This window comes from Cetorhinus maximus, chromosome 16, assembly GCF_964194155.1.
Source record: "Cetorhinus maximus chromosome 16, sCetMax3.hap1.1, whole genome shotgun sequence".
Classification (NCBI taxonomy): Eukaryota; Metazoa; Chordata; class Chondrichthyes; order Lamniformes; family Cetorhinidae; genus Cetorhinus; species Cetorhinus maximus.
In genome coordinates, this window is record NC_135894.1 from 59,776,220 (window position 1) to 59,801,506 (window position 25,287).

General features: G+C 43.0%; 1 protein-coding gene across 1 annotated transcript in view; it reads right to left on the reverse strand.

The window, feature by feature from the left end:
- The window catches only part of LOC144691873 (cilia- and flagella-associated protein 47-like), a 647,761-nt gene that overhangs the window by 23,182 nt on the left and 599,292 nt on the right, over positions 1–25,287 (reverse strand). The window contains exon 63 of the mRNA XM_078560450.1: positions 19,429–19,597. Within this exon, the coding sequence (XP_078416576.1) occupies positions 19,429–19,597 (169 nt within the window). The remainder of the gene's footprint in view (positions 1–19,428; positions 19,598–25,287) is intronic.

The following is a 25,287-nucleotide window of genomic DNA, read 5'->3' on the forward strand; positions in this document are numbered from 1 at the left end:
GTGAGAAAAGTATATAAGAGAAGCGAAGAGGAAGTATGAAAAGAGACTGGCAGCCAAAGTAAAAGGGAATCCCAAAATCTTCTATAGGCATATAAATAGTAAAAAGATGGTAACAAGAGGAGTAGGGCCGATTAGAGATCAAAAAGGGGATTTACAAATGGAGGCAGAGGGCATAGCTGAGGTATTAAATTAATTCTTTACATCAGTTTTTACCAAGGAAGAAGACGCTGCCCAGCCATGATGAAAGAGGAGGTAATTCAGACATGAGAAAGGCTTAAAATTGATGAGGAGGAGGTGGTATTGGATACGATAATATGACATCTGTATGTAAAGTCGATAAGGCACCAGGACCGTATGAGATGCCTTCAAGAATAGTGAGGGAAATGAAGGCACTGTCCATAGTTTTTCAGTCTTCCTCAGACTCAGGGGTGATGCCAAAGGACTGGAGAATTACAAACATTACACCTTTGTTCAAGAAAAGGGTGCAACATAAGCCCAGCAACTAAAAGCCAATCAGTTTAACTTTGGTGGTGGGGGAACTTCTAGAAACAATAATCCAGTCTGGGACAAAATCAATGATTACATGGACAAATACGTGTTAATTAAAGAAAGCCAGCATGGATTTAAGATAAAATTGTGTTTAACTCACTTGCTGGAGTTTTTTGAAGAGGTAACAGAGAGAGTTGATGAGGAAAATGCTGTTGATGTGGTGTACATGGACCTCCAAAAGGCATTTGTTACAGTGCCACACAACAGGCTTGTCAGCAAAGTTATAGCTCATGGAATAAAAGGGCTGTAGCAGCATGAATACAAAATTGGCTGAGTGACAGGAAACAGAGGAGTGGTTTATGGGTGTTTTCCAGGCTGGAGGAAGGTTTGTAGTTGAGTTCCCCAGGGGTCAGTGTTGGGACACTTGGTTTTCCTCAAATAAATTAATGACCTAGACCTTGGTGCACTGGGCACAATTTCAAAGTTTGCAGATCATACTAAACTTGTAAGTATTGTGAACTGTGAGGAGGATTGTGTAGAACTTCAAAAGGACATATACAATTTGGTGGAATGGGCGGACAGGTGGCAGATGAAGTTCAATGTGGAGAAATATGAAGTGATTCATTTTGGTAGGAAGAAAATGGAGAGACAATATAAAACAAAGAGTACAATTCTAAAGGGGATGCAGGAACAGAGGGACCTGGGTGTGTGTGTGTGTGTGTGTATGTGTATGTGTATAAGTCATTGAAGGTATTGAGACAGATGGAGAGCATGGTTAATATAGCATACAGTATCCTAGGTTTTATTAATAGGTGCGTAGAGTACAAGCGCAAAGAGGTTTTGTTGAACTTGTATAATACACTACTCCACCTTAGCTGGAGTAGTGTGTCCTGTTCTCGGCACCACACTTTAGGAAGGATGTGAAGGCACTGGAGAGAGTGCAGAAAAAAATTACGAGAATGGTTCCAGGGATGAGAAACTTCAGATATGAAGATAGACTGGAGAAGTTGGGACTGAAGGCTGAGAGGAGATTTGATAGAGATATTCAGAATCATGAGGAGTCCGGACAGAGTAGATAGGGGGAAACTGTTCCCATTCGTGAAAGGATAGGGAACGAGAGGGCACAAATTTAAAGTAATTGGCAAAAGAAGCAAAAGCGATATGAGGAAAAACTTTTTCAGGTAGCGCATGGTTAAGGTCTGGAATGTACTGCCTGAGAGTGTGGTAGAGGCAGGTTCAATCGAGGCATTTAAAAGAGAATTAGACTGTTATCGAAGAAAGAAGAATTTGCAGGGTTATGGGGAAAAGGAGGGAGAATGGCACAAAGAGAATTGCTCATTTGGAGAGCCAGTGCAGACACGACGGGCCAAATGGCCTCATTCTGTGCTGAACAATTCTGTGATTTTCAGCCAGTAAATACATAGGGTCATTTTTTATAAAGCATGGTTTTGTAACACATGGTTGAAAGGCAGCCAACCAAGTGAGTAGCAGGAGCATTGTCTTGAATGCAGTATAGGAAGTTATTTAAAGTAATGACCTAACCAGGTCAGGCAAATTAGTACATTTGCAGCTTCATCTACAAGCTGTGATTTAAGCCCCTACCCTGTCCGGCTCAACTTTCAACAGCACTCAGCCTTCACTTCCTATGCACTTTATCTCCTCACTATTTATCCATCCATCACTCCTATTCATTCCAAACTTCAATAAATGTGATCGATGTGTTTCATAGTCATCATTATCAAATGCCCTGCATTTATCGGGTGAGTACCTGATTTACAATCATGCACAGGTCTGTTTTTTCACCCATCCTAGAAGAAAGCACAAAATGCAAGGGATAGGGAGAGGACTGCAAGCGCCTAGCACAAATAATCCAGTTAATAGATACAGGCGAAGACGTCCTAGAGATAAATGGCAGTCTACATCCCTCTTAATCAAAGACGGAGAGACAGGGAACCTGCAGATAGCTGGTGGCAGAATAACAAATATCTTTAGCATATTTATGTTGACTTCATTTTGTCAGTGGCAAAACTATGAGAAGGTTGAGTACGGTGATTGTCAAACCCATGACTTTGCCATGACTAAATCATATCCCAGGGGAGGGTTCTACTACCCTTTGTGTGAACATACGTTTCCTAACTTCTCTTCTGAAGGGCCTGGCTCTGATTTTAGCTTTATGTTGTCACGCTCACGCAATATGGGGCGGGATTTGTAGCTCAGCGAGTGTGCATGCGCCCAACTCAAATAAGTGTGAAATGACACACGTTGATGTCGGCTGAGTGTGCCAACGTCAACGTGCACTCTCATGATAGTTCAGTCGGCGGGCACGCACCACAGCCGGCAGCACACCTGCCGACAATGAAAAGGCCTATTAAAGCCATAAAGTTATCAATTGTTCATAATTTTTCACTGAAACCTAACAGTTCAACCTAACGGTTGACGGGCAAGCGAAAAGGCCTTTGCGTTTTTTTGGAAACCTCATCCTTGGGCGGGATGAGGTTTCCAAAATCAAATACAAATGAAATAAAGACCTTAATTTTAAATTAAAGCCATGTCCCTGCTCGTGTGACAGAGTCACATGAGGGGACATGTTTTTTTTTAATTCTTTCTGTTGTTCACTAATTTGTTCAATATATTCTTCATCTCCCTGAGGCAGCTCCTGGCCTCAGGGAGATTATGCAGTGCTCTTCCGCGCACTTGTGTGCGTGCTAGGCTGGCTCACCCTCTGCCCCCCGCCCACACAGGCAGTGCTCAGCGCAGCTGTTCGCGTATCACCTTGGGCGGGCCTTAATTGGCCTGCCTGCGTAAAATGGCGGTGTGCTGTGGATCGCGGGCGGTGGTTGGCTTCCCGACCACCCCCGTCGATCCCGCACACCAAGGGCAAATCTCTGCCCATGGATTTATGAAGTATAAACTGAAATGGATACTTTAAAATAAAATGGATTTCTTTCCTGCCAATACACTTGGAACTACAACACTCCTTCAGCTAATCTTCCTGTCTGGACAAGTCTTCACAAAGTCATTAAAATGCAAAAGACCCTTCCTATGGTTAATCACTGCACTTCTCCAAATAATGAAAGAAACTGATTTCACAATACTGTTTGCAGGCTTTTCAAACCCAGAGCTGAAAACCAGAGAATGGATGTAAACAAACTATTTTATCACAATGGTACATGAATGGATGATACTTGGGCCCCATTGTTTGACAATGGCCTAGCCCTCAGAAACCATTTGTGAGGACAATGGAAAGGAGATGCTCTTGTCATATGACAAACTAGGTTTCTGATGAGATTTAATAAAGGCACATTTTTGTAGCAGATGAGAGGAGAGACATCCACCCAATGAAGGAACAAGGCCTGCCTAAGAAACATCAGTAGTCAGAGATTTGAGCTGGCCTTGACCTCCCTACCTGAGGACCTGGATCAGGGTTTTGCTAAAGAGCTTCAATTGCACCTCGACTGGAGTAGAACTAGAGAAATCTGTTACTGTGAACAATGGCTAATGGAAAATCCATCTTCCTAAACCTCCAGACTCTTTTATAAAAGCAAAGAACTGCGGATGCTGGAAATCCAAAACAAAAACAAAAACAGAAATACCTGGAAAAACTCAGCAGGTCTGGCAGCATCGGTGGAGAAGAGCACAGTTGACGTTTCGAGTCCTCATGATCCTTCAACAGAACTAAGTAAAAATAGGAAAGGGGTGAAATATAAGCTGGTTTAAGGGGGGAGGGGTTGTTGGGACAAGAAGAGCTAGGTAAAGGGCCAGTGATAGGTGGAGATAACCAAAATATGTCACAGACAAAAGGACAAAGAGGTCTTGAAGGTGGTGATATTATCTGAAGGAATGTGCTAATTAAGGGTAGAAAGCAGTACAAACAAGGTACAGATAGCTCTAGTGGGGGTGCGGTGGGTTGAAGGAATACTAAAAAGGCTAAAAGGTAGAGATAAAACAATGGATGGAAATACATTTAAAAATAATGGAAATACGTGGGAAAAGAAAAATCTATATAAATTATTGGAAAAAAACAAAAAGGAGGGGGAAAAAACGGAAGGGGGTGGGGATGGAGGAAAGAGTTCATGATCTAAAATTGTTGAACTCAATATTCAATCCGGAAGGCTGTAAAGTGCCTAGTCGGAAGATGAGGTGCTGTTCCTCCAGTTTGCGTTGAGCTTCACAGGAACAATGCAGCAAGCCAAGGACGGACATGTGGGCATGAGAGCAGGGTGGAGTGTTGAAATGGCAAGTGACAGGGAGGTCTGGGTAATGCTTGCGGACAGACCGAAGGTGTTCTGCAAAGCGGTCACCCAGTCTGCGTTTGGTCTCTCCAATGTAGAGGACACTGCATTGGGAGCAACGAATGCAGTAGACTAAGTTGAGGGAAGTGCAAGTGAAATGCTGCTTCACTTGAAAGGAGTGTTTGGGCCCTTGGACGGTGAGGAGAGGGGAAGTGAAGGGGCAGGTGTTGCATCTTCTGCGGTTGCATGGGAAGGTGCCATGGGAGGAGGTTGAGGAGTAGGGGGTGATGGAGGAGTGGACCAGGGTGTCATGGAGGGAACGATCCCTATGGAATGCTGCCAGGGGGGGTGAATGGAAGATGTGTTTGGTGATGGCATCATGCTGGAGTTGGCGGAAATGGCGGAGGATGATCCTTTGAATGCGGAGGCTGGTGGGGTGATAAATGAGGACAAGGGGGACCCTATCATGTTTCTGTGAGGGAGGAGAAGGTGTGAGGGCGGATGCGTGGGAAATGGGCCGGACACGGTTGAGGGCCCTGTCAACCACCGTGGGTGGAAAACCTCGGTTAAGGAAGAAGGAGGACATGTCAGAGGAACTGTTTTTGAAAGTGGCATCATCAGAACAGATGCGACGGAGGCGAAGGAACTGAGAGAATGGGATGGTGTCCTTACAGGAAGCGGGGTGTGAGGAGCTGCAGTCGAGGTAGCTGTGGGAGTCGGTAGGCTTGTAATGGATATTGGTGGACAGTCTATCACCAGAAATTGAGACAGAGAGGCCAAGGAAGGGAAGAGAAGTGTCAGAGATGGACCATGTGAAAATGATGGAGGGGTGGAAATTGGAAGAAAAATTAATAAATTTTTCCAGGTCCCGACGAGAGCATGAAGCAGCACCAAAGTAATCATCGAAGTACCGGAGAAAGAGTTGTGAGAAAGGGCCGGAGTAGGACTGGAACAAGGAATGTTCCACATACCCCATAAAGAGACAGTCATAGCTGGGGCTCCAGACTCTTCTTCAGTGGACCAAGAAAGGATTACAAGGCCTGCACCATTTCAAGACTTCACTCCGGGGAAAAGCAAGTATGACAAAGATCTCTCGACTTAAATGCATGCTACCTTTTGTAATCACACTTTTCTTGAGTATCTGTGGGTCAGTATAAGTGTGCGAGTGGGTGTGATTGGGTATATATTAGGGTGTGGGATAATAATCATTTACCTTTCTTTTTAAACTTAAAAGCAAACCTGTCATTTATCTGTTCTTGACAAATGCAGCACTCAGGGATTAAAACACCTTTTTACAAACACGTTGTCTTCAGTCAGTCAAGAGGTAGGAAAAGGGGGGAACCATCCCTAGCATCTCTTCCCTGTCCGTAACAATGTTCTTTTGTCCTAATATCCTCCATCAGCAAAAAATATTTCTCTCTATCCACCCTATAAATTCTTTTCAAGATTCTAAAAACTTCAAACAAACAAGACCATAAGACATAGGAGCAGAAATTAGGCCATTTGGCCCATCGAGTCTGCTCCGCCATTCAATCATGGCTGATAAGTTTCTCAACCCCATTCTCATACCTTCTCCCCGTAACATTTGATCCCCTTACCAATCAAGAACTTATCTATCTCAGTCTTAAATACACTCAATGACCTGGCCTCCACAGCCTTCTGTGGCAATGAATTCCATAGATTCACCACTTTCTGGCTAAAGAAGTTTCTCCTTATCTCTGTTCTAAAAGGTCTTCCCTTTACTCTGAGGCTGTGCCCTTGGGTCCTAGTCTCTCCTACTAATGGAAACATCTTCCCCACGTCCACTCTATCCAGGCCTTTCAGTATTCTGTAAGTTTCAATCAGATCCCCCCTCATCCTTCTAAACTCCATCGAGTATAGACCCAGAGTCCTCAAATGTTCTTCATATGTTAAGCCTTTCATTCCTGCGATCATTCTCGTGAACCTCCTCTGGACCCTCTCCAGGGCCAGCACATCCTTCCTGAGATACTGGGCCCAAAATTGCTCACAATATTCTAAATGTGGTCTGACCAGAGCCTCATAAAGCCTCAGCAGCACATCCCTGCTTTTATATTCTAATCCTCTCGAAATAAATGCCAACATTGCATTTGCCTTCCTAACAACCGACTCAACCTGCAAGTTAACCTTAAGAGAAACCTGGACTAGGACTCCCAAGTCCCTTTGCACTCCAGATTTCTGAATTCTCTCCCCATTTAAAAAATAGTCTATGCCTCTATTCTTCCTACCAAAGTGCATGACCTCACACTTGCCCACGTTGTATTCCATCTGCCACTTCTTTGCCCATTCTCCTAACCTGTCCAAATCCTTCTGCAGCCTTCCCGCCTCCCGAATACTACCTGTCCCTCCACCTATCTTTGTATCATCTGCAAACTTAGCCAGGATGCCCTCAGTTCCTTCATCTATATCATTAATGTATAAAGTGAAAAGTTGTGGTCCCAACACTGACCCCAGCGGAACTCCACTAGTCACCGGCCGCAATCCTGAGAAGGACCCCCTTATCCCCACTCTCTGCCTCCTGCCAGACAGCCAATCTTCTATCCATGCTTGTACCTTGCCTCTAACACCATGGGTTTTTATCTTACTGAGCAGCCTCCTGTGCGGCACCTTGTCAAAGGCCTTCTGGAAGTCCAAGTAGATAACATCCATTGGCTCTCCTTTGTCTAACCTACATGTTACCTCCTTAAAGAATTCTAACAGATTTGTCAGGCATAACCTCCCCTTGATGAAACCATGCTGACTTTGCCCTATTTTACCATGCACTTCCAAGTATTCTGAAATCTCATCCTTAATAATGGACTCTAAAATCTTAACAATGACTAAGGTCAGGCTAATCAGCCTGTAATTTCCCATCTTTTGCCTCACTCCCTTCTTAAAAAGGGGGGTTACATTTGCGATTTTCCAGTCCTCTGGGACCCTCCCTGACTCGAGTGATTCCTGAAAGATCACCACCAACGCCTCCATTGTCTCTTCAGCTATCTCCTTCAGAACTCTGGGGTGGTCCAGGTGATTTATCCACCTTCAGACCTTTCAGTTTTCCTAGCACCTTCTCCTTGGTAATGGCCACCATACTCACCTCTGCCCCCCGACTCTCTTGAACTTTGGGGATGTTACTCGTGTCTTCCACCGTGAAGACTGAGGCAAAGTACCTATTTAGTTCCTCCGCCATTTCTTTGTTCCCCACTACTACTTGTCCAGCATCATTTTCCAGCGGCCCAATGTCCACTTTTGTCTCTCTCTTACCCTTTATATATCTAAAAAAAACTCTTGCAATCTTCTTTTATATTACTCGCTAGTTTACCCTCATATTTAATCTTCTCCCTCCTTATTTCTTTTTTGGTTGTCCTCTGTTGGTCTTTGTAGGCTTCCCAATCGCCTGGTTTCTCACTGCTCTTCGCCCCATTGTATGCTTTCTCTTTAGCTTTTATGCTGTCCCTGACTTCCCTTGTCAGCCATGGTTGCCTTGTCCTTCCTTTAGTACGCTTCTTCTTCCTAGGGATGAATTTTTGCTGTGTCTCCCAAATTACTCCCAGAAACTCCTGCCATTGCTGTTCCACTGTCTTTCCTGCTAGGCTCATCTCTCAGTCAATTCTGGCCAGCTCCTACCTCATGCCTCTGTAGTTGCCTTTATTCAACTGTAATACCGTTACATCTGATTCCAGCTTTTTCCTCTCAAATTGCAGGGTAAATTCTATCAGATTATGGTCACTTCCTCCAAAGGGTTCCTTCACCTTAAGCTCCCTTATCAAATCTGCCTCATTACACGTCATTAAATCTAGAATTGCCTGTTCCTTCGTGGGCTCCACCACAAGCTGCTCCAAAAAGCCATCTCGTAGACATTCCACAAATTCCTTTTCTTGGGATCCACTACCAACCTGAGTTTCCCAGTCTACCTGCATATTGAAATCCCCCATGATCACTGTAATCTTGCCTTTCTTACACGCCTTTTCTATCTCCTGGTGTATCTTGTGCCCCACATCCTGACTACTGTTCAGAGGCCTGTACATAACTCCCATTATGTTTTTTTTTTACCTTTGCAGTTCCTCAACTCTACCCACACAGATTCTACATCATCTGACCCTATGTCATTTCTTGCTATTGATTTAATTTCATTTCTTACTAATAAAGCAATCCCACCCCCTCTACCAACCTGCCTATCTTTTCGATAGGATGTATATCCTTGGATATTTAGCTCCCAGTCCTGATCCCCTCGCAGCCATGTCTCCGTGATGCCCACCACATCATACCTGCCAATTTCAATCTGCGCCACAAGCTCATTTACCTTATTTTGTATACTGCGTGCATTCAGATACAACACCTTCAGTCCTGTATTCCCCGTTCCCTTTCTCATTGTCTGATGTGCTTGAAGTTAGATTCATAGCCCTTTCCAAACACTCTGTCCTATTTTATGTTGTGGAGGCTTTAATAGCCTCTCCTGGGCTCTCCTTTCTTTTCAGTTTTTTCATAATTTTCCATGAAGTTGAATCCACCCCCCCCACACGCTAACCTGCTGCTTTGTTTCCCATTAGTCATACTTCTTGGAGTTTTACCCCCCCCCCCCCCCCCCCCCCCCCCCCCCCACTTTCTAGTTTAAAGTCCTGTTGACCACACTATTTATCCTTTTCGCTCGAACATTGGTCCCAGATCGGTTCAGGTGGAGACCGTCCCAACGGTACAGATCCCTCCTATTCCAATACTGATGCCAGTGCCCCACGAAATGGAACCCCTCTTTCCCGCACCACTCCTTTAGCCACGTGCTTACTTCCCTTATTCTCGCGTCCCTTTGCCAATTTGCACGTGGTTCGGGTAGTAATCCGGAGATTATAACCCTTGAGGACCTGTTCTTTAATTTAGTTCCTAGTTCCTGATAATCTCCAAACACGTCCTCTTTCCTAGTCTTACCTATGTTATTCATCCTGATGTGGACCACAACAACTGGATCGTCCCCCTCTCTCTCCAATATCCTTTCAAGCCGGTCAGAGATGTCCCTCACCCTGGCACCGGGCAGGCAACTTACCATGGGGGACTCTCGATCCTGCTTACAAAGGATGCTATCAATTCCCCTAATTATAGAATCCCCTACAACTACCACTTGTCTTTTTGCTCCCCCCTCTTGAATGGCCTCCTGTGCCATGGTGCCGTGGTCAGCTGGCTCATCCTCCCTACAGCCCTGTTCCTCATCCACACAGGGAGCAAGTACCTCGTACCTGTTGGACAAGGTCAAGAGCTGAGGCTCCTCTGTTCCTGAACACAGGATCCCTCTACCTGCCTCACTTGCAATCACACCCTGCTGACCCTGACCACTGACCGGACTTGAGGTAATTAATCTACCCGGTGTGACCGCCTCCTCAAACAAAGCGTCCGGGTAACTCGCCCCCTCCCAGATGTGCCACTGCACCTGGAGCTCGGACTCCAGCTCGTCAATTCTGAGCCGGAGTTCCTCCAGTAACCAACATTTGCTGCAGATGTGGTCACTGCGGCTCGCAATGGGATCTGCCAGCTCCCACATCATACAGCTACAGCACATCACCTGCCCAACGATCTCGACTTAGATAATTAATTAATTAATTAGCTTTGCAGTGTTTTTTTTTCAAAATTGGTGCAGATTTCCTACCAACCAATCAGGTCACAGCTTTCCCGTGATGTCACTTTTTCAGTTCCTTAACCTTTGATATTCCAGTGAAGCGACCTCGGATGCACCACAAAGAAATGATAGGAAGTATAGAAATTGTAATTCACCAAGGATATACACATGGCTGTTTGACAAAAAACTATGTTGATAAGCTTCCTTATTTTATGTTACATAAAATTTATTGCTTAGCACCACTTCCATGACCTGCCCACTAATGCAGCCTGAGGGCCAATTAATCTTTCCTTTTGCTTCATAATGAATGTTAATACATGGCGGGAGCCATTGATTGGAAGGCCAATGAGTGGATGAGTGGCTGAAGGAATGTTTAGTGCAAAGTGAGGGATTTGGTGAGCACGGTGGTCCTGATGGTGGGAGTAGACCGCAGGTCCATTTCTTTGGTTTTGCTGTGATTCAATGCTAGATATATGAGAAAATATGAACATGCGATATTAGGATATTAGGGCATCCCAGGCAGCAATGTGAGCATCTTGTCTGGTCATGGGTGCCCCATTCTTGTCACTGTCCTCATCTTCCTCTATTTTCTTCTGATCTGATGATGTTTAGCCCCTTCATCCTCCTCCACCTGCAATCCTCTCTGCTATGCAATGTTGTGCAGGGATGCAGGAAATCACTATGCTTCTGGACATTCTCACTGGTGAGTATTGAAGGGCTCCTCCAGACCTATTTAGGCACCTTAAGCATATCTTCAACATGCCGATGGCTTGCTTTATGATATACCTTGTGGTCAAGTGGCTCTCACTGTGGGGCTCCTATGTCTCACTGGTGGAATTTTTCACAGGCCTCATGAGCCAAGTTTGAAGGGGGTATCCCTTGTTTCCTACAAACCATCCCTTAATTCTGCTTCCTGGAATAAAAAGAACTGGAATGATGGAATGTCACAGTAGAAAGAATCATGACAGCTTCCAGGAAAACTGGCTCATACTTGCATGAACCTCCTTTTGTGGTTGCAAGCCAGCTGTGCATTGATGGAATAATATCCCTTGGGGTTTATAAAGACTCCTGGTCACTGTGTTAGGGCTCAGATTAGTATATGTTAAATTGATGACACCTTGTAGCTGTGGGAAGCCAGTCATTCTGTTTACATAACTCCCAACCCTAGAAAACAATCCATCCACCACCTGCTATGTGCATTTATAAACTGTGAATTGCATGACCCTTTGCATGTCTCCATTAGTGCCCTGCAGAAAACCGGTGGCAAAACATTGAGGGAGGTGCCATCCTTCATAGTCATGTAATGTGGTAATGTGTACCTGCCCAGATCCAGCAGCCAGCAGGTCTTCTTCAAGGAGGGTACAGATGTTTGCCAAGGCCTGACATGGCAAATCAAGTCTGCAGAACCACCGCTTTTCCAAGAATCGGTAAACCTACAAAGCATGTCGTGCATCCTGCGACCTTGGCCTTTCTCCTGTGCATCTCTTTCCTGTGTAAGTCAACACCGTAATGGCTGGTAATAGTTTTCCTCTTCTGTCAAACACAGCCAATGTTTTTCCCATCCTGATTTTGTTTGAACGTTCCAAAAATGTTGAAAATACTGCATCAACACAAGTACTCTCTACCAAACATTTGGCAGAAGAAAATGGGACACCAGCTGAGAACTTTAATTCAGATGTGGCAATCACAATTTTAAATGCCCACCTGAACTGTGGCTCAATCTTTTTCTATTTCACTTGTCAGTTTCCCAGGCCATAGAAACCCTTGCTGGACAAGTTAAATTTAAACCTAAGTACATTCCAATTTAAAAACACCTAATTTTTAAAATTATTTATTCATGGGATGGAGGCATCGCTGGATAGGCTAGCGTTTATTGCCCATCCCTATATTCCCTTGAGAACTGAGTGGCTTGCTAGGCCATTTCAGAAGCCATTTAAGAGTCAACCACATTGCTGTGGGTCTGAAGTCACATGTAGGCCAGACCAGGTAAGGATGGCAGATTTTCTTCCCTAAAGGACATTAATGAACCAGATGGGTTTTTATGACAATGGTTTCATGGTCATCATCAGACTTTTAATATCGCATAAGGATCTAATTACAACAATAAATACCCACCACCTACACTAATTAATGCCCCTACCAAAGCAAGGAAGTTAGTTGCATTCATCCAAGTGAGCCACCATTAAATTGGGAAATGGGCACATTGGAGCTCGGTTGCAGTCGCAATCCAAAATTAATTATTTTACTTACCTATTTAACCCAAACCAACATACCTCTAAGTTTGTATTTGTAGCGCATTGCAGATTTGTTTAAGTGCATGGGTCCTTTGAATTTTTTTAAGATGGCTGCGCATGTCCGATAGCTTAAAGGGACCAACTTGCTTGCACACAGCTTAGAGGAAGCATTGTCCCAAATCCGCCAACTTTTGTGGGGTTAGAATGCCCACCATTGTTATTCTAGGCAAAGAAAGAAAGTAACTTTGCTGGCATGTTTCAAGCACCAGTACCAACAGAAGGTAACCTCATTTTTATGGGTGGCTTTGTTAAGTTTACTAGACCAGCTGCAGCACAGGAGGGAGCTCCTCTCCTCTGGGAATAATCACTGTGTCCCACAGAGAGCTTGGACAAGATGCTCGGCAATGTATGGCTGCCCGTATAAATTCCAGCAGCATAATTTCAAGAATCTGCATGCACTTCAACAAAAAGTTTAGTGAATCACCATATGTGCCAAGGTTGGAAACACCACTTGCATCTCTCACTGATGCAACTGTTAATGCATGATCAGCCTCCACATATTCTGACATATTTTGAAAGCTTCTCATGTTTTCACAGAATGCAGCAGAGTTTTCTGCTGCTCCTCCATTCTGCTTTTAAATTAACGTGCCCCACATAGTTAACAATTCCTTCCAATCTATTGTAACAGTATAATGCTTGTTCCTGCAATTATGTACAGAGTGAATTGTTGATTGATACATGGCTACACCTGAATGCTCCTCTTGTTAATATCTATCAGGCAATCCCATTTATTCAATCCCATTTATTCTCCTTGCAGAAGGAGTTTGCTCATAGAAAAGAGAAAGAAGTTTGGGATCTACGGTTCCTAAAGCTTGCCATCACTGGGATTTCTTTACCTTATGTCTGGGCTCTGTTGTAGACTAATTACTATAAACTGATTGCTGTGATTGGTCAACAACATTATTGCTGTGTCTCAAGAACACAAGAAATAGGAGGAGGAGCAGACCAAATGGCCCCGTCCTGGCTGCTCCACCATTCAATACGATTATGGGCTTCAACTCCATTTTCCCGCCTACTCCCTATCTTCTTTAATTCCTTGTGAAACCAGAAATCTGTATATTCTAGCCTTAAATGTATTCAACGATGGAACATCCACAATCCTCTGGGATAGAGAATTCCAAAGATTCACAACACTTCGAGTGAAGTAATTCCTCCTCATCTCAGTCATAAATGATTGGCCCCTTATCCTGAGACTGTGCCCCCATGTTTTAGACTCCCCAGCTGGTGGAAACAATCTCTCAGTATCTACCCTATCAAACCCCCTCAGAATTCCATAGGTCTCAATGAAATATCATACAACAGAAGAATGCAAACTAGATGCACCTTGGCCTTTGTTTCATCTGACAGTGTCTATAGGAGCTTTCAGAACTTAAGAACATAACAACATAAGAAATAAGAGCAGGAGTAGGCCATTCAGACCCTCAAGCCTGATCCGCTATTCAATAAGATCATGGCTGATCTGCCCCAGGCCTCAACTCCTCTTTAGTGCCAGCTCCTCTTAGCCCTCAACTCCCTGATATTTCAAAAATCTATCTACCTCCTCTTTAAATACTTTCAGTGATCTAGCCTCCACAACTCTCTGAGATAGAGAATTCCAGACATTCACTACGCTCTGAGAGAAGAAATTCCTTCGCATCTCAGTTTTAAATGAGTGTCCCCTTATTCTGTAACAATGTCCCCAACATCTTCTCAACATCTACCCTGTCAAGCCCCTCAGAATCCTGTACGTTTCAATAAGATCACCCCTCATTCTTCTAAACTCTAATAAGTAAAGGCCTAGCCTGTTTAGCCGTTCTTGATAAATCAATCCCTTCATCCCAGGAATCAGCCTGGTGAATCTCTTTTGAACTGCCTCCAATGCTAGTATATTCTTTCTTAAATACAGGGACCAAAACTGTACACCGTACTCCAGATGCGGCCTCACCAACACCCTGTTCAGTTGTAACAAGGCTTCCCTATTTTTAAACTCCAACCTCCTAGCAATACAGCCCAAAATTCCATTTGCCTTCTTAATTACTTGCTGTACTTGCATGCTAACCTTTTGTGTTTCATGCACAAGAACACCCGGATCCCTCTGTGCTGCACTTTTTTGGAGTCTCTCTCCCTTTAAAAAAGTCTGCCTTTTTTTTGATTCTTCCTATCAAAGTGCATGACCTCACACTTTCCTACATTAAACTCCACCTACCAGGTTTTAGCCCACTCACCCAATCTTTCTATATCTCCTTGCAGATTCCTTATGTCCTCATCACAACATGCCCTCCCACCTATTTTTGTATCATCAGCAAATTTGGATACATTGCACTCTGTCCCCTCCTCCAAGTTATTAATATAGATAGTAAATAACTGAGGCCCTAGGACTGATCCTTGTGGCACTCCACTAGTTACATCTTTCCAACCTGAAAAAGACACATTAATCCCGACTCCCTGTCTTCTGTGTGTTAACCAAACGTCAATCCATGCTAATACATTACCCCCAATACCGTGAGCTCCTATCTTGTGCAATATCCTTTTATGTGGCACCTTTTGAAGGCCTTCTGGAAATCCAAATACACTACATCTGCTAGTTCCCCTTTATCAACTCTGCCTATTATATCATCAAAGAACTCTAGCAAATTTGTCAAACATAATTTCCCTTTCACAAACCATGTTGACTCTGTTTGATTATGTTAAGCTTTTCTAAATGCCCTGCTATTTCTCCCTTAATAATGGGCTCTGGCATTTTCCCAACATGGTGGTTGCTATGGAGGATTTCACAATCTGTGTGGTTCAGTACCACGTACTGTGTAATAACTCTGAGCCGTCTTCTGTGAGTCCGTGATGTCAATCACAGCATCTTTTAGGAACATTCATACTTATGCTAACCAGGCTTCTGGTTCCATTATCTCTTCCTCCTCGGGCAGCCCATGAGGTCATGCCTATTGCAGCTTCTGTAAACACAATGATCTTCAAGTCAGCTCTGAGAAAATTAGAATGTTGAGACAGAGCCTGGTAACAGGGGGAGATGTGGAACAGATATTCCTTTATCTCTGGGTGACAATTTCCTTCCACCTGAGAGAAATATTTCACTTTGGCAGTGTGGAGTAACTGTGGTACTAATCACACAATTTCTGAAAATAGGTAAAAATATAGGGAAGACTATAATGGGACTAAAGTAACATTATGTGAAAGACTCTCGAATCAAGTCTTGATGGACATCGCCAGTGGCTTGCAATTATGGCTCATCAGTGGAATCCTCAGCATTCTGTATTTCATGTGTGATTTTACTCTCAGAAGGCATCCTCTTCTGAAATCTTCATGCTTATTCCACATTGAGCAGCAAAGTTGGGTGCACGTAGCAAGCCATGATGACCTGTGACTGGGTAGAGGGGGCCCCCTGACCTCCTAAGGCATTGGAATATTTGCTTCATTCCTACAGCATGCTCGACCATGGTTGTAAATGAGATACGATAATAATTATACCCATTTGGTGCTTGTGGACGTTACACATGTCACAAGCCATCCCTTCAGTGGACAGCCTTGGTCTTGAAAGAGTCAATTGTGTATATTGTTATCAGAGCCAAACATTGGGGCTTTGTTATAAAATTAATTCATCATGATAACTGCACAGGATCACACCAATCATTTATGTTGATTGAATGGAAGGCTTTGCTGTTCATGAGACTCCACTGTTCTGGCCAGGGTAATCTAAAACAGACTGTAGTTTTAGAAATCCTGCAATCTGAGCAAAACCCAGGGACTTCTCCTACTAGTTACAGTTGACCATTGAAAAAGAGACAGTTTGGTCTGCCAATTACATTCTTTATATATGTATGAATTGCAGATTGGCTGATGTTACTGATACCCTTTGTGGAATCCTAGGAATAGGCAGAGGCAAAGGTTCAGAGTTCTATTACCATTTTATTGCAAAAAGTAGTGTAGTGTTTTCCCTGGAGATTGTAGATGGAGGTCATCTTGCAGCATGTGACACAATTCTATCACTTCCTCCTTGCTGAAGATTAGTCTTCATACAAAGTGTTCTTCTGATCTCCAGAAATATTCCCTTTGGCCTGTATTCTAAATTGGGAGATAACAGTAGGTCGGAGTGGTGCCTCTTGTCTTTGACATTCCTATAGCGGCAGCTTGCATTCTTCCTCTAACAGAATAGTCAAGAAATAGGATAATCTTAACAGAAACTTTGTGAAGTTGCATTGATGGCTATGGGTGACTCGTTAATTGTTTGAATTGTCTTCAAATTCCATGCATTTTTGTTGTTCTTCAGCATTAAGTTAGGATATCTCAATTGGCGCAGAAGCCAATTTTGCCAGTGTTAAGCTCAAAATCGATGCCCTCAAACTTCCTAATGCAATTTGGCTTTTCTTGTGATCCATCTGGCAAGTCTTCACGCAATTAATTTAATTAATATTTAAAAGAGAGCTATTGATGATAAAGCCTCAAAGATCCTGCATTTATTCTTGCAACACACAGGCACAGTAAGTTACCATGAAAAATCGAAGGCACAACTATTTTCAGGATCAGCTGAGACTAGTGAAAGTGAGGAGGTATTGAACCAGGAGACTGCCGTAAGTTTGAATGGTTTGGAATTCAGCTCACATAGCCTTGGAATTGCTTCAGTTTGCCTGCAGGAGACCATTGAAAAATTATGACACCCTCACTCCCACCAACAGTCAGGGCTACTCAAGTACTGGGACTTCTTATGGGCATACCTTTAACAACATTAATGTGGAGGTTGTGAGGCATAGGAAGCGATGGAGGAAAGGTTGGGGCTTTATTCCTACTTGCCTGCTTCTCTCCCAGTTTGTTGTGGCAATCTTTAAGCAGGCCTTGAAAGGATACACAGAACAGTATAACTGTTTGACATGGGGTTCACACCAAAAAAATCACCAATGGATATCTAAATTTATGACCAATGAGACACCAATAGATTGAACTCTGCAGAGCACCAGCAGACACATTCTAGACTCACTGGGGATGACATCACAACTCTCAGCGCATGAGAATTTTGAGACCAGTATGTTTGCGAAACTCCCAGATGTTGAAACAGGAGCTTCTATCAATAGTTCCAAACTCAAGCAGAAAATCTGATTTTATGTCACATTACATCAGTCAACCTCTTTTCTGGGGAAAAGAGAGCAATTGATCCCATTTAGACTTATTAAGCCAACTTAGCAAATTCTTGATCAGACTGCTAATACAGAACACTGTACAGGAGCACAACCATATTTATATTGATGCAGAGAGGAGTGTGAATTACAAACACACATTTTTATAGATTGATAAATAGTGTTGATGGTGGTCCTATAGAAATCCTGGATCCATATATCTGCCTTTACAGTTGAGCAAGAGACAGCTGGCATCAAAGTTGGAGAAACAAAGTCACTTCAGTCAAAGAAGAACAAAGGCATTAATGCTAGGCTACAACTAAAAAAATATATACCAGGCCAGCTATTCTGGATCTACTATAGGACTGCAGGTATCTGTCACTATTTGTTATCATTCTCCTGTAATTTGATCCTGTGTGCTTGTATTTCTATCACCTAAGGAGCAGATAAAGTAATGCTTTAACACTTTCTGACACACTGCTATAAAGTGCATTGCTTAAGGCACCCTATATTCAAGACAAGAATCCCATAAAACACATTTTTGTTAAAATTCTCTTCACTCTAATGCACATTAATGTCCCAAAGGCAGCCTTGCAGACACAGCACAATTTTATTATGTGTTGGTGCTAGTATCAGTCAAATTATATTTTCTTCATAAAAGATGGGGCTAACTATTGTAAGAAGCTATAACTATTGGGTTTAGCCTCTGGATCGTGGGCTTGGATCCAGTTTAGAATGCTGGATGAAGTACATTGTTTTTTTATCTGATGATTGAAGAGGTCCTGAATTAAATGAGTTCATTCAAAGCAAATCACTTCTTAGCAGATGAAAGTTTGCGGTACAAAATTCACCTCCTTTCCACACTTGCAACATTATATTCGCAATTTCACTCGGGGAGATTGCAAGGAGCTTGGTTCGGTATAAAAGAAATATTACGTGGTACTCTTCTGAGAGTGAAATTAAAGGCTTTTTCTGGGGCAGGCTAAAAGGTTCACTTGGCATCTAATCCATGCAAGTTGTTTCAGTTCCTAAGATAATGTTCATGACCCAATAGGTGTAGATTTAATTATTAAAACAAAGCACATTTGCAACAAAAATGTTTTTTTAACCAAATAAACAGTTATGCTGTTACCAATGCAAAATACTGCTAATGCTTGAAATCTGAATTAAAAACAGAAAATGTTGGAAATACTCCCAATGGGGTTCGGGGGGGGTGGGGTCGGGGTGTAGTCGGGGGTCCTGTATAGGGACAGGGTGGTCCGTACTCTAGTTACCCAGAAGTTCGAAGTGGTTTTAATACTTCTAACTATTTCTGGGTAACTATTAATGTAGGACAGTCACAACCATCCGAAGTTTGCGATTTAAATCACAGTGTCCGATGGTTCCATTGGAAAAACAGTAAAAACTGGGAAATAAGAATACTGGTCCACAATTGTCCAACGGAAGTTTGAACTTCCCGGGCAATTGCCGCGCAATCCTTCCATGCATCTTTGGGGAAGCCCCCAGCTACAAAGTCCCGGGGAATGGAAGCTATAGGCCAATGTTACATCAAACAAAATGTCTACTCTGTTTCTCTCTGTACAGATTTGTTCAGTATTTGCAGTATTTTCTGTTTTTATAAATAGTTATGTTGCTTTGAGAGTTTTGAAGGAATTGTGCAATTTATTAAGATTAAAATTGAATGTAGTGCTTTTCCTGTCTATTAGACTCACCTGAATCAGCAGTTTTGCCTTGTACTTTTTGCTGTACATACGTGGGGTGAATCCAACAGTAAATAGAGTCCCAGTAGAGCCATGAGGAAGCAATTCTCCAGTTTGAGGTGATACTACAAATTCCTGATCACTACAAGGTAGGAAATGTGCTGTGAATGGCATGGGATACCTAGTGACAGGAAGAGAAGTAGAAAAATACTAAGACAGAAACAATATCCCATATTTAGGTTAGTCACTTTCTATAAAAATGATCAGTTGTTATCCTTGAAACTGAATGTTTTGTTTAATTTCACCAAGGCTCCTTAGGCAGCACTTTAGAAACCCACAACCTCTACCATCGTTCCTTCACTGTCGCTGGGTCAAAATCCTTGAATGCCCACCCTAACAGCAATGTGGGTGTACCTACACCACAGGGACTGCAGCAGTTCAAGAGGCAGCTCACCACCACCTTCTCAAGGGCAATTAGGGGTGGGCAATACATGCTGGCCCAGCCAGTGAAGCCCACATCCCATAAATGAGTAAAGGAAAATCTGATCTACAGGAAAATCTGAATGATTTGATCATAATAATGTTTAAAAATTTGATCTCAGGATATGAGCATCACTGGCAAGGTCACACTATTGCCTATCCATAGTTGCCTTCAGAAGATGGTAATAGTGGTTCTTCTTAAACCACTGTAATGTTTAAGGATATGATGCTCCAGCAACGGAGTTACAATGAAGAAATGGAAATGTATGCATAAATCAGGACGGTGTTTGACTTAAGAGGGGTCCTGGAGGTAGTGGGTGAGATTTCACAAGGCACCATGTTCCCTGCACAACACCACCACCATCACCACCACCACCATCAGCCCCCCACCCACCCCACCAGCCTAAAAAAAAATCAGTCAGAGCCTGCCCAAAAAAAAAAACAGCCATTTTATGCTCGATGGGATATTAATTGGCTCAGGGTAAGGCTTCCACCTCCTTCTGGAGAGGAAGTCCCACCGCAGAGAGCTGCCAGCCAATCTGATTGGCCGGTAGTTCTGTAGTCCCAGCAGCGCCAGGTTCGAGTGGTGGACTAAAGCATGCCCCTGAGCAAGAGGAGGTTATGGAGACCAGACTGAAGGTAAGTCTGGAGTATCGGTGGGTCCTGGCTGGCAGGCCCCAGTGATGGGGGTGGGGGGTTGGGTTTAAAAGGCTGTGGGGAGATGTTTAAGGGGGTGGTGTATGACCTTGGGGGTGTGCCTCTGATAGACACAGAGGGCTCCTAAAGGAGTTTCCCCTCACCACCTTGCCCGACACCAGCCTATCCGGTAAAAGCTGCCGGGCTACCCACTCGGCGTGGGCCTCCCCCTGCCATGGGTAAAATAACGGCAGGGGCAGAATGATGTACTTAAATAGCTATTAATTGGCCACTTAAGGGCCTCAATAGGCCTCAGGGTGGGCAGGCTGCCAGATGCCTCCTCTGTGCGCCCCCCCCCCCACCTCGTAAAATGGGAGATAGGTCGGGGTTGGGGGTAAGGCGCTGGGCCGACCATGCGCTGCATTTTACAAGCCCCTACCACCTTTAAACATGCCATCAAGGGAGCATAAAACCCGGCCCAATTATCTTCCCGTGACATTGCTGCTCTTGTCTTTCTTGGGGATGGAGGTTGCGCATGAGCGAGGTTCATCCTGCAAGGCAATACAGACTGCAGCCACTGTGTGCTGGTAGTTGAAGGGCTAGATATAGTACCAATCTCCATGAAACTGAAAGAATGCATGAAAAATTCTGCATTCTTTGAATTACTCAACAGCATTACGGGAAGATCCACTGTTGATCCAGCCTCAAAGTCTCAACTTTACTTTGTTCTCACTATGCCAGTGTGCTTTATCCTATGAACCACCAAACATAAACATTACAAATCTTTACTGAACTATTTTTTAAAAAATCTTCAAAAAATCAGTAATTAATATTAGTAACAATTATATGAACATGTAAGTCAGAGCTTTTCCATTATTGGTGTGTTAATCGCGCAGGAGCGATATTAGTTTGCAAGTCCTGAAATTCAAAGTTGTTTTCAGCATTTATGGGTACTAAAATCAGGGAAGCTCACTGGACTGGCCTTCAAATTGGGCATAAGAAGTCTCTGCTGGTTTTCTGCTCCAATAATGAAGCGCTCAAATTTCCATGTCCAATTTAGCCCTTCCCACTATGTGCCTACCAAATGTCCATGCACCTAATCTGAATGTATTCTAGCAAAGACCAATGGCACTACAGTGCCAAGTTTTTCACTTGCAATGAACAAGGGGTAGGTTAAAATGAGAAACATAAGGCGCAACTATTGCCGGGATAGCTGATGCTGGTAGAAATTGGATGGATACCTGACTCAAACAAGGGGAGGAAAGGGCATGTTTTATCCCTGGCAACAATATATTCAGGAAAGATAGGAAGGGGGAAAAAAGGAGGGGAGGTGGCAGCATTGCTCAAATATACTGTTACAGCACTAGAAAAGGATGGTGTACTCGTGGGCTCAAAGGCAGAATATCTTTGCTAGAATTAAGGATAAATAAAGGGCCTGTTATGATGCTAGTTATATACTACAGGCTACCAAATCATGAGAAGATAGAGGGACAAATTTTCAGGTTAATTCCACAAAGATGCAATAACTTTAGAGTTGTAGTAATGGGGTACTTCAATTATCCTCCTATAGATTGGAAAAGTAACAATGGAAAGGGCAAAGAAGGAGAGGAATATCTGAAATGTGTACAAAAGAGTGAGTTTCTGGCCTAATAATGAAGGAAGCAGTGCTTGGTCTAGTTCTAGGGAATGCATTGAGGGCAAATGCAGCCACTTTCAATGGGAAAGCATTTATTAAACACAATATTATTTGGATTAAAATAGTTTTGGAAAAGTACAAAGAAAAATCAAATGTAAAAATATTCAGCTGGAGGAGGGCTAATATTTGTAAGTTGAAAAGCGATTTGCCTCAGGTGGATCAGAATCCAAGATGGGTAGGTAAAACAGTGAGTTAACAATAGGAGGCCTTCAAAGAAGAGATAGTTAAGGTACACACTACACACATTTCCACACTGGAAAACAAAGGCATCCAAAACTTGATGGATGACTAAAGATATAGGAATGGAAATGAAACAGAGAAAGGTTGCCTATGACAAATATTAGGTTCATAAGTGGAGAATCAAGTTGCATATGAACATTACAGGGAGAACTGAAAATGGAAAGAGGGCCAAAGCAACGGTATGAAAATAGGTTAGCAAGCAACATAAAGGAAACCAAAAAGTCTTGTATAAACATATAAATAGTAAAAGGTAGTCAAAGGAATGATGGGGCTAATTAGAGACCAAAAAGAGATCATCTTGCGGAAGCAGCGGATATAGCTGAATTTCTAAATGAGAACTTTGCATCTGTCTTCACATAGATGAGGACGCTGCCAATGTCATAGTAAAGGGGGAGGTAGTTGACAAATTAGGTAAGAGAGCAATAGATAATGAGGTATTTAAAAGGTTCGCAGCATTCAAAAGTAGAAAAATCACCTGGAATGAGCTGGATTCTAGGTTACTGAGGGAAGTAAGAGTTGAAATTATGGAAATTCTGGCCATAATCTTCCAATACTCCTTAGATATGAGAGTGGAGCCAGTTGACTAGAAACTTGTAAATGTTATGCCTCTGTTCATTAAAGGGGAGAGGGATGAGTCCAAGAATTACAGACCAATCAACCTAACAGTGGTGATGCATAATCTTTCAGAGAGAAAATTAGTTGACACTCAGAAAAATATGGGTTAATAAATGAATGCCAGCACCGATTTGTTAAAGGTAAATCATGTTTGACTAACTTAATTGATCTCTTTGCTGAAGTAACGGTTAAGGGTGGATGAGGGTAGTGTGGTTGATATTATGTATGTGGACTTTTAAAGCTGATTAATAAAGTACCACATAATAGACTTCACAGAAACACAGAATTGTTATGATGCAGAAGGAGGCCATTCAGCCCATTGTGTCTGCACCGGCTCTCCAAATGAGCATTATGACTTAATGCCATTCTCCTGCCCTTTCCCCATAACCCTGTTATTTCTATTTAAATAATCATCTAATGCCCTCTTGAATGTATCGATTGAAACTGCCTCCACCACACTTCCAGGCAGTGCACTCCAGACGTGAGCCACTCGCTATGTGAAAAAGTTTTTTTTCACATCACATTTGCTTCTTTAGCAAATCACTTTAAATCTGTGCCCTCTCATTCTTGATCCTTTTATGAGTGGGAACAGTTTCTCCCTATCCAGCCCCCTCGTGATTTTGAGCACTTCTACCAAACCTCCTCTTAATCTTCTCCTCTCCAAGGAGAACAGTCCCAATCTCTCCAATCTGTCTTCATTACTCAATTTTCTCATCCCTGGAACCATTCTTGTAAAGCTCTTCTGAATTCTCTCCAATGTGTTCACATCCTTCCTATTGTGTGGAGCCCAGAGCTATACACAATGCTCCAGCTGAGGTCTAACTAGTGTCTTACATAAGCTCATCATAACCTCCCTGCTCTTGTACTCCTTGCCCCTATTAATAGAGCCCAGGATACTGCTTGCTTTATTAACTGCTCTCTCCACCTGTCCTGCCAGATTCAATGATATATGCACATGTATACCCAGGTCCCTCTGCTCCTGCACACCGTTAAGAATTGTGCCCCTTACTTTATATTGCTTGTCCATGTTCTTCCTACCAAAATACATCACCTCACACTTCTCCACATTGACCTTCATCTGCCACCTATCTGCCCACTCCATCAACTTGTCCACATCCTTTTGAAGTTCTGTACTGTCTTCCTCACAGTTTACAATGCTTCCAAGTTTCATATCATCCACAAACTTTGAAATGGTCTGCCGCATACCAAGATCTAGATCATTAATATATATCAGGAAAAGCAAGGGTCCCAATACCAACACTTGGGAACTCCACTGCAAACCTTCCTCAGCCTGAAAAATATCCATTAACCATTACTCTCTGTTTCCTATTACTCAGCTAATTTTGTATCCACGTTGCTACTGTCCCTCTTATTCCATCAGCTATAACTTTTCTCACAAGTCTGTTGTGTGGCACTGTATCAAGTGCCTTATGAAAATCCATGTACACCACATCAACAGTATTACCCTCTTCTACCCTTCTGTTAGCCCTTCAAAAAAACTCCAGCAAGTTAGTCAAAAATGATTTCTCCTTCAGAAATCCATGCTGGCTCTTCCTAGTCAAACCACATTTTTCTATGTGACTACTAAACCTATCCCAAATAATTGTTTCTAGGAGCTTCCCCACCATTGAAGTTAAACTGACTGGCCTGTAATTACTGGGCTTATCCTTGCAACCTGTTTTGAACAAAGGTGTAATGTTTGCAATTCTCTAGTCCTCTGGCACCTCCCCCGAGTCTAGGGAAATCTGAAAGATTATGGCAAGTGCCCCTGCAATTTCTACTCTTATTTCCTTCAAAATCCTTGGATATATGTCATCTGGTCCCAGTGTTTTGTCAACTTTAAGTGCCAACAGTTTATCCAACACTTCCTCCTCATCAATTTTGAACACTTCAAGTGACAGAGTTTCTTCCTCTGTCACCGTGGCCTCAGTAGCATCTGCTTCCTTGGTAAAGACAGGTGCAAAGTATTCATTTAACACCTCAGCCATGCCCCCTACCTCCATGTGTAAATCCCCTTTCTGGTCCCTAATCGGCCCCACTCCTCTTTTTGCCACCCTCTTACTATTTGTGTGCCGATAGATGACTTTGGGATTCCCCTTTATGTTGGCTGCCAGTCTTTTCTCACAATCCCCCTTTGCTTCTCTTATCTGCTTTTTCACCTCCCCTCTGAACCTCATGCATTCTGCTTGGTTCTCAATTGTGTT